Below are 17,248 nucleotides of genomic sequence, written 5' to 3' on the forward strand. Positions count from 1 at the left end.
TCCACATCTGGCAGAGATTTTCCTGCACCTCCAAATACCTCATCCACTGTGTCCGTTGCTCTCAATGTGGTCTCCTGCACATTGGGGAGACAGGATGCCAATTTGTGGAATGTTTCAGAGAACATCTCTGGGACACGCATACCCAACAACCCCACCTCCCTGTGGCCAAACTATTTAACTCCCCTTCCCCATTCCACCAGGGACATGCAAGTCCTGGGCCTCCTCTGCTGCTAAATCCAAGCCACCCGATACCTGGAGGAAGAACACCTCGGCTTCCGCCTTAGACCCTCCAACCACACGGGATCAAAGTCGATTTCACCAGTTTCCTCATCTCCCCTCTCCCGACCTTATCTCAGATCCAACCATCCAATTCAACACCACCCTCATGAACTGTCCGACCCATCCATCTTCCTTCCCACCCATCCACTCCACCTTCCTCTCTGACCTATCACCATCACCCCCCACTTTCATCTACTTCATGCATTCCTAGCTAACTTACCCCAAGCCCCACCCCCTCCGATTTATCTCTCAGTATCCTTGCCCCCACACCCCCACCCCTCACATTCCTAATGAAGGGCTTATGCCCTAAATATTGACTCTCCTGCTCCTCGGATGCTGCCTGACCTGCTGTGCTTTTCCAGCATCACAACCTACACAGCTAAGGATGTTGACAAAAGAACACAAGACTGTGCAAGCAAGTTCAATCCGACTGAGTGTGACCAGGAACCTGAGAGGGCCAGGAGCAGCAGATTCAACAGGACCTTCCAAAAGGAAGAAGAAAGTTCCAGGGAATGAACAAGACTGGGACTGACGGGAGAGCTAGCACAGGTACTGTAGGCTGAATGGCCTTTCCTGTGCTGTGCTAGTTTGACCAGTGTTTATCCAACAGGGAATTACAGAAACCACTTAAGGTTGTTTGAAAGTTTATTATTGTTTTTGACTTTACTTCATGTCTGATTGTTTTGGCGCAGTTCACACACACACACACACACCAGACATTCGTCAGTCACCTCCGTCTGGCACTCAATGCTCCCTCTTTGCTCATGCATTGGAACAGGAGAGGCCAGAGTTACAGACCAAGCCAATCATACCTTTCTGTTCACTGGCCAATAAACCCTGCAGATTTGAGATGATGGAGCCAGTGAGTGTCAGGGGCCTTCCCCTCTGGGATCCCAGTCTGGAGCGATGATTCGGATGGCAGACAGGGGCAGAGAGAGGGAAGCTGCAGTGATAGAAATACCGGAATGAGGCTTTTCTCCTTGTGACAAGATGCATAACCTGAGGCTGCTGGAAACACAATGATTTGACTTGACTTCAACCGACTACAATCAAACAACATTCTCCAGATATAACCCTCGACTGAGTCCACCCCAACTCCCCAGCAGCACCAAACCCTGCCCCATAGAAACCCAGATTCAGATCCACATGTAGCTCAAACCGCCAGGTGTCCCCTGGCTATTGAGAGAGAGAAAGTAGCGAGTACAATCCCATTATCCCCCTGCCACCCCCTCAGTAGTACAGCACAGTCCAATAGTGCCCTAGCTACTGGAGGAGGCTCCTATTCCTCCAGAACAACGGTGCACAAGGCATCCTCCTCATTCACAGTCAGGGTGGCGATCGCACCATCATTGAATTCAAACGAAGTCCCACCATCCACCACCATACAGGCATCCCAGCACCTCGAGCGAACACTCATCCTGGAGAGGGAGAGAGAGAGAGAGACAGAGGAGAGTGAGAAAGGGATCAGGAACCTGTGCTGATGCCATCAGAAACTCCCAGCAGTCCCAGCCCACCTTTCCCCCTGCCCTCTGTTTTAGCTCAACATTCAGCCCCGGCACCCCAACACCCCCTCATGAAACTCTTTATAAATACTGTCCTGGAACAGGAAGAGGCCAGTCTAATCGAGCACAATATTCCAGACTGAACGATGAGGGACTGGTTACATTGAGGCTTATGTTTTTGAGGATATACAATTAAACGAAGATTTTGATAGCTTGTTTAAACAATTATGTTAATTGTGTGAACAGAAAGAAATCATTTCTTCAGACAGAGGAGTCCAGGGAAATTCTTACAACTCAATCAGGTCCAGGTGGAGCAATACCAGAAATTGCTTCCTCACAGAGTATCCCGGAACCTTCCGTGAAAGGCTGTGGATGATGGGAAAACAACAGACTTTTGGGGCTAATACAGATTTTTATTGGAGGGGGCATCAAAGGTGATGAAGCTAAGCCAGATGAATGGATTCAAAGTAACCAGGATCTAACTGATGATCAAACAAGGTCGGTAGAGGAACAAATCTGCTCGGAATTCAGAAATATACACCAGCCACACTGGTGAACTTTAGTAACGTAACCCTGATTTGGGCATATTCGAGGAAAGGTTAGGAGGTGGAGAAACGTCTGAGACGTGACCGGGCGAACTTCTTTGATCAGTACATCCTCAGTTGACCAAAACTGAGGCATTGATGGATCTGCTGTTGGGATATGAGCAGACCGCAGAATGCTGTGAAGTTTCAATGTGGGAAAACTTCAATAAGATGATTTAGGTTAGTGACAGTGAATAGCAAGAAACAACTTGCAACTTAGAAGGTGGCGCCAATTTCCATACAATGAGAAATTCACTGCTCAGGGTCAAATGGAACCATTATAGAGCAATACACAGACAGAGGGAGGGAATGGGGCTAACTAGCCTACTCTCCAGACAGGAGAAAGTGAGCATTACAGATGCTAGAGATCACAGTCGAGAGTGCGATGCTGGGAAAGCACAGCAGGTCAGGCAGCATCCGAGCTGCAGTTTCCTGATGAAGGGCTTAATGCCCAAATGTTGATTCTCCTGCTCTCCAGAAACATGGTGTGGGCAAGTGGGCTGAGTGGCCACCTCCAGCACCACAACACTCAGCTTAAAAATATCCACTGAATTGATTTGTGTTTCTTTAGTCATTAAAGATTTGTAAAACAGAGGAACAGATAGAACAGGAGAGCAGTGGGACAGGCCCTTCAGCCCATTATGTCTGTGCCAACACATGATGCCATTCCAAACTAATCCCATCTGCCCGCACATGATCCATGTCCCTCTATTCCCTGTCTGTTCATGCATCTGTCTAAATGTCTTTTAAATGTTGCTATCATATCTGCTTCTACTACCTGTAAGTACATCACAGGCACATACCGCACCCCCCCCCCACCCCCCCCCCCACCCTCCCCCCACCCCACCACCCCCCCCCCACCCCACCACCCCCCCCCCCCCCCACCACCCCGGTATAAAAACAAACTCTCTTCACACATCTCCTTTAACTTTGCCGCCTCTCACTAAAAATATGTGGCCCCTCTTATTTGACATTCCCACACTGGAGAAAGAGACTATCCACCCTAACCATGCCTCTCATCATTATATATATTCTTTCAAGTCATCCCTCAGTCTCTGTCAATCAAACAAAAACAATCCAAGTTTGTCCAATCTCTCCTCATAGCTAATACATTCCAATCCAGGCAACATCCTCTTTTGCATCATCTCCAAAGCCTCCACATCCCTCCTACAGTGTAGCGACCTCCTTTACATCCATCCTACATTGTAGCGACCTCCTCCACATCCCTCCTACAGCGTCGCGACCTCCTCCACATCCCTCCTACAGCGTCGCGACCTCCTCCACATCCCTGCTACAGCGTCGCGACCTCCTCCACATCCCTCCTACAGTGTCGCGACCTCCTCCACATCCCTCCTACAGTGTCGCGACCTCGACATCCCTCCTACAGCATCGCGACCTCCTCCACATTCCTCCTACAGCGTCGCGACCTCCTCCACATCCCTGCTACAGCGTCGCGACCTCCTCCACATCCCTCCTACAGCGTCGCGACCTCCTCCACATCCCTGCTACAGCGTCGCGACCTCCTCCACATCCCTCCTACAGTGTCGCGACCTCCTCCACATCCCTCCTACAGCGTCGCGACCTCCTCCACATCCCTCCTACAGCGTCGCGACCTCCTCCACATCCCTGCTACAGCGTCGCGACCTCCTCCACATCCCTCCTACAGTGTCGCGACCTCGACATCCCTCCTACAGCATCGCGACCTCCTCCACATTCCTCCTACAGCGTCGCGACCTCCTCCACATCCCTGCTACAGCGTCGCGACCTCCTCCACATCCCTCCTACAGCGTCGCGACCTCCTCCACATTCCTCCTACAGCGTCGCGACCTCCTCCACATCCCTGCTACAGCGTCATATATTGACCTCATATATTGCCATCCAAATCATTTATATGTATTACAAACAAGAAGATCCAGCACTGATCCTTGCAGATGGTCACAGACCTCCAGTCAGAAAGACACTTCTATAGAGGGACTGCTCCTCAGAAGCTGCCTGACCTGCTGTGCTTTTCCAGCACCACTCTAACCCACATCTTGTCAAATGCTTTAATAAAAACATCCATTTCTCTACCCACAATCATCTTTGCCACTTCCTCAAAAAACTCAATCAAGTTCATGAGTCAAGACCTCCGTTACACAGACTGAAGGAACGACCCTTTAAAACGGAGATGAGGTGGATTGCCTTCACCCAGAGGGTGGGGAATCTGTGGGACACATTACCATGGAGGGCTGGGGAGGCCAAGGCATTCAGTGTATTTAAGACAGAGATAGGCTTTTCATTAGTAAGGGGTTCAAGGGTTAAGGGGACAAGGCAAGAGAGTGAGGTTAAGAAACGTATCAGCCATAATTAAATGGGAGAGCAGATGCGATGAGTCAAGTAGCCTGTTCCTGCTCCAAGATCATATTCTTGAATGTGGGAGAAACAAAGAAAAGCTCAGTCCCAATTGGTTGTGCTGTTAATAAATGGTAAAGTTATCAAAAACAGTAACCTCAATGTAAAATAAGCCCACAGCCAATAGACATGTGCAGAGTGGAAAATGCAACAGTTTAAATAGACATTTATATTTGGAGAAAGGCAACACACAAATGTGTGTCAGAAATGTAAAATTATGCAGAAAGGAACAGAGGTAAGCAGACGCACAGCAGTTTGTAAGATATAAATCTGTTAATATCAGAAAGCGAGCCCTGCAGAGCTCCCAGTGAAGGGCACACACTTGTTTGTGAAACCTCGGTGCTGGCTGCTGGTGAACACGCGGTTTACGATGGGCTCCCGGATGCTGAAGAAGATCTTGGGATCCTCAGGACAGAATATAAGTGACTGGTTGTAGTGATCAGTGACTGCAGGGAGAAAGGAAAGGGTAATTTCAGAATGCAATCACATCAAATCAAGACATAATGAAACTAAACACAAACACATCAAATTAAGACTCAAAGCCCAACATGGAAATCGAGTACTAGATAGTGGCCAAGGCAGTGAAAGATGTACAGGCACAGAATATCAGAACAGGAGTAGGCAATTTAGCCTACTGAGCCTTCTCCACCATTCAGTTATATCACGGGTGGTCATTTTTACAATGACACCTTCCTGCACTCTTTCCATTCCTGAGATACTGTCAGTCTCCAGAAGCCCAGTGATTGCTGTTTTGAACTTGCGCCATGATTAAGTTTCCGAGGCCCTCTGGAGTACAGCTGTCAAAGATTCACCATCCTCTCAGTGAAGAGGATCCCCCTTCACCTCAGCCTTTAATCACCTGCCCATTATCCAGAGATTTGACAGGCACAGCAGAAATTCATCCCAGAGGAAGAAACATACTAAGGGAAGGATGAAGCAACCGTGTTTGACAAGAGACGTCAGCGACAGCATAAAGTCAAAAGAAAAAGCATACAACGTGGTGAAGATTAAGGGAGACTACAGAGGATTGGGGATCCTTTTAAAAAAAGCAATAAGGGGGCTGAAGATGAAATACAAGACTATGCTAGCTATTAAGATAAAAGAAGTTTGCAAGAGTTCTTTTTTAAGATATATAAAACGGTAAGAGAGGGGCAAGAGTGGACACTGGATCGCTGGGAAATGAGGCGGGATAAGTAGTAATGGGGAACGAGGAAATGGAGGAGGAACCGAATGGGTACTTTGCATCAGTTTTCATAGCAGAAAACACCAGCAGCATACCAGAACTGCAAGAAAGTCAGAGACAGAGAAGGTGGTGTTGGGGAAGCTAAAAGTCTGAAAAGGCAGATAAATCACCCAGAACAGATGGATTACACCTACAATTCTGAAGGAGATAGCCGAGGAGATTATGGAGGCATTGGTGGTGATTGTTCAGGAATCATTGGAGTTGGGAGAGTCCTAAAGGACTCCAAAATGGCTGATGTAACAGCCCTGTTTAATAAGGAAGAGAAGCAGAAGATGGTAGAATATAGGCCCGTGAGGCTGACCTCACTCATTAAGATTTGAGAGTCCATTAAGGATTAGAAGTGCATGGCAAAATAGGGTGAGTCAACACAGCTTTGTCAAGGGTTGGTCATGCCTGACAGATCTGTTAGAATTCTTTGAGATAACTAGCAAGTTAGACAAAGCTGAAAATGTGTTGCTGGTTAAAGCACAGCAGGTCAGGCAGCATCCAAGGAACAGGAAATTCGGCGTTTCAGGCATAAGCCCTTCATCAGGAAAGCTTATGCCCGAAATGTCAAATTTCCTGTTCCTTGGATGCTGCCTGACCTGCTGTGCTTTAACCAGCAACACATTTTCAGCTCTGATCTCCAGCATCTGCAGACCTCACTTTTTACTCTACAGCAAGTTAGACAAAGGAGAGCAAATGGACATGATTGACTTGGTTTTCCAGAAGGTCTCTGACCAGGTGCTGCACAGGAGCCTGCTGAATTAGACAACAGCCCTTGGAGTTAGGGGCAAGGGATTGGCATGGGTAGAGGACTGGCTGACTGGCAGAGGGCAGAGATTGGGGAGAAAGATATCTTTTACAGGATAGCATCTGGTGGCTGGTGGAGCTCCACTGGGGTCAGTGTTGATACCACAACGATTCACGTCGTACATTAACGATCTGGACGAAGGAACTGAAGGCATTGTTGCTAATTTTGCAGATGACACAAAAACAGATGGATGTGCAGTATTCCTGAGGAAGCAAGGACAGGCTAGGAGTGTGGGCAAAGAAGTGGTGATGGATCAAAGTGCAGTAATGTGTGAAGTTATGCATTTTGTTTGGAAGAATAGAGGCAGATACTATCTTCTAACCGGCAGAAGGATTGGAATTCTGAAGCACAAAGGGACTTGGGTGTTTGAGCTCAGGATGCTCCTAAAGTTAACAGGCAGGTTCAGCTGGCAGTTAGGAAGGCAAATATAATGTTCGCATTAATTTTGAGAGGGTTAGAATACAAGAGCAGAGATGCACTGCTGAGGCTGTGATAAGGCTCTGGTCAGACCAGAATATTGAGGGCAGGTTTGGGTCCCACGTGAGGAAGGATGTGCTGGAATCAGAGGCATCCAGAGGAGGTTTACAGAAGTGATCCTGGGGACGAAAGGATGGTCACATGAGGAGTGATTGAGGATTCAGGGTCTGTACTCGATGGAGTTTAGAAGGAGGAGGGGCATATCATTGAAAAATATGGAATACTGAGAGAGACCTGGATAGAGTGAACGTGGAGAAGATGTTTCCACCAGTAGGCAATACTAGAACCCAAAGCACAGACTTGGAGTGCAGGGACAGCCCTTTAGAACTGCGTTGAGGAGGAAGTTCTTTGGGCAGAGGGTGGGGAGTCTGTGGAACTCATTGTCACAGAGGACTATGGAGGCCAAGTCATTGAGTGTATTTAAGACAGAGGAAGATAGTTTCTTGATTAGAAAAGGTATAAAAAGTTACAGGACAAAGACAAGAAAATAGAGTTGAGAAATATATCAACCACGATTAAATGGTGCAGCAGACTTGATGGGCTGATTGGCCTAATTCTATTCCTGGATGTTATGATGTTAAGTCCCCTGGCTCAAGTCACCAGACACAGGAAACATCCCGTCACTCTCCACCCTGATATATTCTAGGAGTATTTTACAAGTTTCATAAAGATCATTTCTCATTCTTTGAGAATGGATTCAATTTCTCTATCCCAGGAATTCATCCAGTAAATGTCCCTCTATGCCAAGTATTGCTTCCTAAAATAAAGGTCCCAGAATTGTGCACAATACTGCATTAAAACATCTTTACTCCTCTACTCAAACCAGCTTGCAGTGAACGCCAACATACCATTTACCAATTGCTTGTTGCAACTGTTTCCTCTCTTTTAACATGAGAACACACAAAACAGGTGCTGGAGGAGGCCATTCAGTCCCTTGAACTTGCTCTGCTGTTCAATAAAATGACGACTGATCTGTTTGAGTTAACTCAGTAGCTGGACGCCTGGACTGTGATGCAGAATTATGCCAACAGCGTGAGTTCAATTCCCACTCTGAGATCACCATTAAGGTCTCATCTTCTCAACCTTACCCATCACATGAAGTGTGCTGACCTTCAGATTAAACTACCATCAGTTGTTTTTCTCTCTCTCTAATGGCAGAGCAGCCCACTGAGCCTCGGGGACAATGGCGACTTTATCAATTCTACTAGTTACATCTGCAAAAACCCTCAGAAACACTGCCATACACTTGTCAAACAATTTTCCTTGCAGATATCTATGCTGACTATTGTTTTTCTATTGCTATTAAGTTATCACACCCTTTATAATAGGCTTCAGCATATCCCCACTACCATTTGGCTAACAGATCTGTAAGTCCCCATTTACTCCCTCCCTCACTCTTTTGATTTTAAATAGCAGGGTCCAATCTGCCAGGACGATTACACAATCTACACTATTTTGAAAGATAGCCACCATTGCTTCCATAGTCAAGATTAGTGTGGCGCTGGAAAAGCACAGCAAGTCAGGCAGCATACTAGGAGCAGGAAAATCAATGTTTCGGGCAGGAACGTTGATTCTCCTGCTCCTCGGATGCTGCCTGACCTGCCGTGCTTTTCCAGCATCACTCTAATCTGTAGCATCTGCAGTCTGCACTTTCATCATTACTACCACAGCCACCTCCTTTTCTACTGTGGAATCAGGATTGTCAGACCCTGGGGATTCTTCAGTGTTCGGTCTACTGTGGAATCAGGATTGTCAGACCCTGGGGATTCTTCAGTGTTCGGTCTACTGTGGAATCAGGATTGTCAGACCCTGGGGATTCTTCAGTGTTCGGTCTACTGTGGAATCAGGATTGTCAGACCCTGGGGATTCTTCAGTGTTCGGTCTACTGTGGAATCAGGATTGTCAGACCCTGGGGATTCTTCACTGTTCGGTCTACTGTGGAATCAGGATTGTCAGACCCTGGGGATTCTTCAGTGTTCGGTCTACTGTGGAATCAGGATTGTCAGACCCTGGGGATTCTTCAGTGTTCGGTCTACTGTGGAATCAGGATTGTCAGACCCTGGGGATTCTTCAGTGTTCGGTCTACTGTGGAATCAGGATTGTCAGACCCTGGGGATTCTTCAGTGTTCGGTCTACTGTGGAATCAGGATTGTCAGACCCTGGGGATTCTTCAGTGTTCGGTCTACTGTGGAATCAGGATTGTCAGACCCTGGGGATTCTTCAGTGTTCGGTCTACTGTGGAATCAGGATTGTCAGACCCTGGGGATTCTTCAGTGTTCGGTCTACTGTGGAATCAGGATTGTCAGACCCTGGGGATTCTTCACTGTTCGGTCTACTGTGGAATCAGGATTGTCAGACCCTGGGGATTCTTCAGTGTTCGGTCTACTGTGGAATCAGGATTGTCAGACCCTGGGGATTCTTCAGTGTTCGGTCTACTGTGGAATCAGGATTGTCAGACCCTGGGGATTCTTCAGTGTTCGGTCTACTGTGGAATCAGGATTGTCAGACCCTGGGGATTCTTCAGTGTTCGGTCTACTGTGGAATCAGGATTGTCAGACCCTGGGGATTCTTCAGTGTTCGGTCTACTGTGGAATCAGGATTGTCAGACCCTGGGGATTCTTCAGTGTTCGGTCTACTGTGGAATCAGGATTGTCAGACCCTGGGGATTCTTCAGTGTTCGGTCTACTGTGGAATCAGGATTGTCAGACCCTGGGGATTCTTCACTGTTCGGTCTACTGTGGAATCAGGATTGTCAGACCCTGGGGATTCTTCAGTGTTCGGTCTACTGTGGAATCAGGATTGTCAGACCCTGGGGATTCTTCAGTGTTCGGTCTACTGTGGAATCAGGATTGTCAGACCCTGGGGATTCTTCAGTGTTCGGTCTACTGTGGAATCAGGATTGTCAGACCCTGGGGATTCTTCAGTGTTCGGTCTACTGTGGAATCAGGATTGTCAGACCCTGGGGATTCTTCAGTGTTCGGTCTACTGTGGAATCAGGATTGTCAGACCCTGGGGATTCTTCACTGTTCGGTCTACTGTGGAATCAGGATTGTCAGACCCTGGGGATTCTTCACTGTTCGGTCTACTGTGGAATCAGGATTGTCAGACCCTGGGGATTCTTCACTGTTCGGTCTACTGTGGAATCAGGATTGTCAGACCCTGGGGATTCTTCACTGTTCGGTCTACTGTGGAATCAGGATTGTCAGACCCTGGGGATTCTTCACTGTTCGGTCTACTGTGGAATCAGGATTGTCAGACCCTGGGGATTCTTCAGTGTTCGGTCTACTGTGGAATCAGGATTGTCAGACCCTGGGGATTCTTCAGTGTTCGGTCTACTGTGGAATCAGGATTGTCAGACCCTGGGGATTCTTCAGTGTTCGGTCTACTGTGGAATCAGGATTGTCAGACCCTGGGGATTCTTCAGTGTTCGGTCTACTGTGGAATCAGGATTGTCAGACCCTGGGGATTCTTCACTGTTCGGTCTACTGTGGAATCAGGATTGTCAGACCCTGGGGATTCTTCACTGTTCGGTCTACTGTGGAATCAGGATTGTCAGACCCTGGGGATTCTTCACTGTTCGGTCTACTGTGGAATCAGGATTGTCAGACCCTGGGGATTCTTCAGTGTTCGGTCTACTGTGGAATCAGGATTGTCAGACCCTGGGGATTCTTCAGTGTTCGGTCTACTGTGGAATCAGGATTGTCAGACCCTGGGGATTCTTCAGTGTTCGGTCTACTGTGGAATCAGGATTGTCAGACCCTGGGGATTCTTCAGTGTTCGGTCTACTGTGGAATCAGGATTGTCAGACCCTGGGGATTCTTCAGTGTTCGGTCTACTGTGGAATCAGGATTGTCAGACCCTGGGGATTCTTCAGTGTTCGGTCTACTGTGGAATCAGGATTGTCAGACCCTGGGGATTCTTCAGTGTTCGGTCTACTGTGGAATCAGGATTGTCAGACCCTGGGGATTCTTCAGTGTTCGGTCTACTGTGGAATCAGGATTGTCAGACCCTGGGGATTCTTCAGTGTTCGGTCTACTGTGGAATCAGGATTGTCAGACCCTGGGGATTCTTCAGTGTTCGGTCTACTGTGGAATCAGGATTGTCAGACCCTGGGGATTCTTCAGTGTTCGGTCTACTGTGGAATCAGGATTGTCAGACCCTGGGGATTCTTCAGTGTTCGGTCTACTGTGGAATCAGGATTGTCAGACCCTGGGGATTCTTCAGTGTTCGGTCTACTGTGGAATCAGGATTGTCAGACCCTGGGGATTCTTCACTGTTCGGTCTACTGTGGAATCAGGATTGTCAGACCCTGGGGATTCTTCAGTGTTCGGTCTACTGTGGAATCAGGATTGTCAGACCCTGGGGATTCTTCACTGTTCGGTCTACTGTGGAATCAGGATTGTCAGACCCTGGGGATTCTTCAGTGTTCGGTCTACTGTGGAATCAGGATTGTCAGACCCTGGGGATTCTTCACTGTTCGGTCTACTGTGGAATCAGGATTGTCAGACCCTGGGGATTCTTCACTGTTCGGTCTACTGTGGAATCAGGATTGTCAGACCCTGGGGATTCTTCAGTGTTCGGTCTACTGTGGAATCAGGATTGTCAGACCCTGGGGATTCTTCAGTGTTCGGTCTACTGTGGAATCAGGATTGTCAGACCCTGGGGATTCTTCAGTGTTCGGTCTACTGTGGAATCAGGATTGTCAGACCCTGGGGATTCTTCAGTGTTCGGTCTACTGTGGAATCAGGATTGTCAGACCCTGGGGATTCTTCAGTGTTCGGTCTACTGTGGAATCAGGATTGTCAGACCCTGGGGATTCTTCAGTGTTCGGTCTACTGTGGAATCAGGATTGTCAGACCCTGGGGATTCTTCAGTGTTCGGTCTACTGTGGAATCAGGATTGTCAGACCCTGGGGATTCTTCAGTGTTCGGTCTACTGTGGAATCAGGATTGTCAGACCCTGGGGATTCTTCACTGTTCGGTCTACTGTGGAATCAGGATTGTCAGACCCTGGGGATTCTTCAGTGTTCGGTCTACTGTGGAATCAGGATTGTCAGACCCTGGGGATTCTTCAGTGTTCGGTCTACTGTGGAATCAGGATTGTCAGACCCTGGGGATTCTTCAGTGTTCGGTCTACTGTGGAATCAGGATTGTCAGACCCTGGGGATTCTTCAGTGTTCGGTCTACTGTGGAATCAGGATTGTCAGACCCTGGGGATTCTTCAGTGTTCGGTCTACTGTGGAATCAGGATTGTCAGACCCTGGGGATTCTTCAGTGTTCGGTCTACTGTGGAATCAGGATTGTCAGACCCTGGGGATTCTTCAGTGTTCGGTCTACTGTGGAATCAGGATTGTCAGACCCTGGGGATTCTTCAGTGTTCGGTCTACTGTGGAATCAGGATTGTCAGACCCTGGGGATTCTTCAGTGTTCGGTCTACTGTGGAATCAGGATTGTCAGACCCTGGGGATTCTTCAGTGTTCGGTCTACTGTGGAATCAGGATTGTCAGACCCTGGGGATTCTTCAGTGTTCGGTCTACTGTGGAATCAGGATTGTCAGACCCTGGGGATTCTTCAGTGTTCGGTCTACTGTGGAATCAGGATTGTCAGACCCTGGGGATTCTTCAGTGTTCGGTCTACTGTGGAATCAGGATTGTCAGACCCTGGGGATTCTTCAGTGTTCGGTCTACTGTGGAATCAGGATTGTCAGACCCTGGGGATTCTTCAGTGTTCGGTCTACTGTGGAATCAGGATTGTCAGACCCTGGGGATTCTTCAGTGTTCGGTCTACTGTGGAATCAGGATTGTCAGACCCTGGGGATTCTTCAGTGTTCGGTCTACTGTGGAATCAGGATTGTCAGACCCTGGGGATTCTTCAGTGTTCGGTCTACTGTGGAATCAGGATTGTCAGACCCTGGGGATTCTTCAGTGTTCGGTCTACTGTGGAATCAGGATTGTCAGACCCTGGGGATTCTTCAGTGTTCGGTCTACTGTGGAATCAGGATTGTCAGACCCTGGGGATTCTTCACTGTTCGGTCTACTGTGGAATCAGGATTGTCAGACCCTGGGGATTCTTCACTGTTCGGTCTACTGTGGAATCAGGATTGTCAGACCCTGGGGATTCTTCACTGTTCGGTCTACTGTGGAATCAGGATTGTCAGACCCTGGGGATTCTTCACTGTTCGGTCTACTGTGGAATCAGGATTGTCAGACCCTGGGGATTCTTCAGTGTTCGGTCTACTGTGGAATCAGGATTGTCAGACCCTGGGGATTCTTCAGTGTTCGGTCTACTGTGGAATCAGGATTGTCAGACCCTGGGGATTCTTCAGTGTTCGGTCTACTGTGGAATCAGGATTGTCAGACCCTGGGGATTCTTCAGTGTTCGGTCTACTGTGGAATCAGGATTGTCAGACCCTGGGGATTCTTCAGTGTTCGGTCTACTGTGGAATCAGGATTGTCAGACCCTGGGGATTCTTCAGTGTTCGGTCTACTGTGGAATCAGGATTGTCAGACCCTGGGGATTCTTCAGTGTTCGGTCTACTGTGGAATCAGGATTGTCAGACCCTGGGGATTCTTCAGTGTTCGGTCTACTGTGGAATCAGGATTGTCAGACCCTGGGGATTCTTCAGTGTTCGGTCTACTGTGGAATCAGGATTGTCAGACCCTGGGGATTCTTCAGTGTTCGGTCTACTGTGGAATCAGGATTGTCAGACCCTGGGGATTCTTCAGTGTTCGGTCTACTGTGGAATCAGGATTGTCAGACCCTGGGGATTCTTCAGTGTTCGGTCTACTGTGGAATCAGGATTGTCAGACCCTGGGGATTCTTCAGTGTTCGGTCTACTGTGGAATCAGGATTGTCAGACCCTGGGGATTCTTCAGTGTTCGGTCTACTGTGGAATCAGGATTGTCAGACCCTGGGGATTCTTCAGTGTTCGGTCTACTGTGGAATCAGGATTGTCAGACCCTGGGGATTCTTCAGTGTTCGGTCTACTGTGGAATCAGGATTGTCAGACCCTGGGGATTCTTCAGTGTTCGGTCTACTGTGGAATCAGGATTGTCAGACCCTGGGGATTCTTCAGTGTTCGGTCTACTGTGGAATCAGGATTGTCAGACCCTGGGGATTCTTCAGTGTTCGGTCTACTGTGGAATCAGGATTGTCAGACCCTGGGGATTCTTCAGTGTTCGGTCTACTGTGGAATCAGGATTGTCAGACCCTGGGGATTCTTCAGTGTTCGGTCTACTGTGGAATCAGGATTGTCAGACCCTGGGGATTCTTCAGTGTTCGGTCTACTGTGGAATCAGGATTGTCAGACCCTGGGGATTCTTCAGTGTTCGGTCTACTGTGGAATCAGGATTGTCAGACCCTGGGGATTCTTCAGTGTTCGGTCTACTGTGGAATCAGGATTGTCAGACCCTGGGGATTCTTCAGTGTTCGGTCTACTGTGGAATCAGGATTGTCAGACCCTGGGGATTCTTCAGTGTTCGGTCTACTGTGGAATCAGGATTGTCAGACCCTGGGGATTCTTCAGTGTTCGGTCTACTGTGGAATCAGGATTGTCAGACCCTGGGGATTCTTCAGTGTTCGGTCTACTGTGGAATCAGGATTGTCAGACCCTGGGGATTCTTCAGTGTTCGGTCTACTGTGGAATCAGGATTGTCAGACCCTGGGGATTCTTCAGTGTTCGGTCTACTGTGGAATCAGGATTGTCAGACCCTGGGGATTCTTCAGTGTTCGGTCTACTGTGGAATCAGGATTGTCAGACCCTGGGGATTCTTCAGTGTTCGGTCTACTGTGGAATCAGGATTGTCAGACCCTGGGGATTCTTCAGTGTTCGGTCTACTGTGGAATCAGGATTGTCAGACCCTGGGGATTCTTCAGTGTTCGGTCTACTGTGGAATCAGGATTGTCAGACCCTGGGGATTCTTCAGTGTTCGGTCTACTGTGGAATCAGGATTGTCAGACCCTGGGGATTCTTCAGTGTTCGGTCTACTGTGGAATCAGGATTGTCAGACCCTGGGGATTCTTCAGTGTTCGGTCTACTGTGGAATCAGGATTGTCAGACCCTGGGGATTCTTCAGTGTTCGGTCTACTGTGGAATCAGGATTGTCAGACCCTGGGGATTCTTCAGTGTTCGGTCTACTGTGGAATCAGGATTGTCAGACCCTGGGGATTCTTCAGTGTTCGGTCTACTGTGGAATCAGGATTGTCAGACCCTGGGGATTCTTCAGTGTTCGGTCTACTGTGGAATCAGGATTGTCAGACCCTGGGGATTCTTCACTGTTCGGTCTACTGTGGAATCAGGATTGTCAGACCCTGGGGATTCTTCACTGTTCGGTCTACTGTGGAATCAGGATTGTCAGACCCTGGGGATTCTTCAGTGTTCGGTCTACTGTGGAATCAGGATTGTCAGACCCTGGGGATTCTTCAGTGTTCGGTCTACTGTGGAATCAGGATTGTCAGACCCTGGGGATTCTTCAGTGTTCGGTCTACTGTGGAATCAGGATTGTCAGACCCTGGGGATTCTTCAGTGTTCGGTCTACTGTGGAATCAGGATTGTCAGACCCTGGGGATTCTTCAGTGTTCGGTCTACTGTGGAATCAGGATTGTCAGACCCTGGGGATTCTTCAGTGTTCGGTCTACTGTGGAATCAGGATTGTCAGACCCTGGGGATTCTTCAGTGTTCGGTCTACTGTGGAATCAGGATTGTCAGACCCTGGGGATTCTTCAGTGTTCGGTCTACTGTGGAATCAGGATTGTCAGACCCTGGGGATTCTTCAGTGTTCGGTCTACTGTGGAATCAGGATTGTCAGACCCTGGGGATTCTTCAGTGTTCGGTCTACTGTGGAATCAGGATTGTCAGACCCTGGGGATTCTTCACTGTTCGGTCTACTGTGGAATCAGGATTGTCAGACCCTGGGGATTCTTCAGTGTTCGGTCTACTGTGGAATCAGGATTGTCAGACCCTGGGGATTCTTCAGTGTTCGGTCTACTGTGGAATCAGGATTGTCAGACCCTGGGGATTCTTCAGTGTTCGGTCTACTGTGGAATCAGGATTGTCAGACCCTGGGGATTCTTCACTGTTCGGTCTACTGTGGAATCAGGATTGTCAGACCCTGGGGATTCTTCACTGTTCGGTCTACTGTGGAATCAGGATTGTCAGACCCTGGGGATTCTTCAGTGTTCGGTCTACTGTGGAATCAGGATTGTCAGACCCTGGGGATTCTTCAGTGTTCGGTCTACTGTGGAATCAGGATTGTCAGACCCTGGGGATTCTTCACTGTTCGGTCTACTGTGGAATCAGGATTGTCAGACCCTGGGGATTCTTCAGTGTTCGGTCTACTGTGGAATCAGGATTGTCAGACCCTGGGGATTCTTCACTGTTCGGTCTACTGTGGAATCAGGATTGTCAGACCCTGGGGATTCTTCAGTGTTCGGTCTACTGTGGAATCAGGATTGTCAGACCCTGGGGATTCTTCAGTGTTCGGTCTACTGTGGAATCAGGATTGTCAAACCCTGGGGATTCTTCAGTGTTCGGTCTACTGTGGAATCAGGATTGTCAGACCCTGGGGATTCTTCAGTGTTCGGTCTACTGTGGAATCAGGATTGTCAGACCCTGGGGATTCTTCAGTGTTCGGTCTACTGTGGAATCAGGATTGTCAGACCCTGGGGATTCTTCAGTGTTCGGTCTACTGTGGAATCAGGATTGTCAGACCCTGGGGATTCTTCAGTGTTCGGTCTACTGTGGAATCAGGATTGTCAGACCCTGGGGATTCTTCAGTGTTCGGTCTACTGTGGAATCAGGATTGTCAGACCCTGGGGATTCTTCACTGTTCGGTCTACTGTGGAATCAGGATTGTCAGACCCTGGGGATTCTTCAGTGTTCGGTCTACTGTGGAATCAGGATTGTCAGACCCTGGGGATTCTTCAGTGTTCGGTCTACTGTGGAATCAGGATTGTCAGACCCTGGGGATTCTTCACTGTTC

General features: G+C 48.5%; 1 protein-coding gene across 4 annotated transcripts in view; it reads right to left on the reverse strand.

The window, feature by feature from the left end:
- Positions 1–906: 906 nt before the first annotated feature.
- The window catches only part of nadk2 (NAD kinase 2, mitochondrial), a 79,589-nt gene continuing 63,247 nt past the window's right edge, over positions 907–17,248 (reverse strand). For all 4 annotated transcript variants that reach the window (XM_060834086.1, XM_060834077.1, XM_060834095.1 and 1 more), the window contains exons 11-12: positions 5,079–5,202; positions 907–1,697 (exon numbers count right to left, since the gene is read on the reverse strand). In XM_060834086.1, the coding sequence (XP_060690069.1) occupies positions 1,559–1,697; positions 5,079–5,202 (263 nt within the window). In that variant the 3' untranslated portion in view covers positions 907–1,558. The remainder of the gene's footprint in view (positions 1,698–5,078; positions 5,203–17,248) is intronic.

The sequence above is a fragment of the Hemiscyllium ocellatum genome, chromosome 2 (genome assembly GCF_020745735.1).
Source record: "Hemiscyllium ocellatum isolate sHemOce1 chromosome 2, sHemOce1.pat.X.cur, whole genome shotgun sequence".
In the NCBI taxonomy this organism is placed as follows: Eukaryota; Metazoa; Chordata; class Chondrichthyes; order Orectolobiformes; family Hemiscylliidae; genus Hemiscyllium; species Hemiscyllium ocellatum.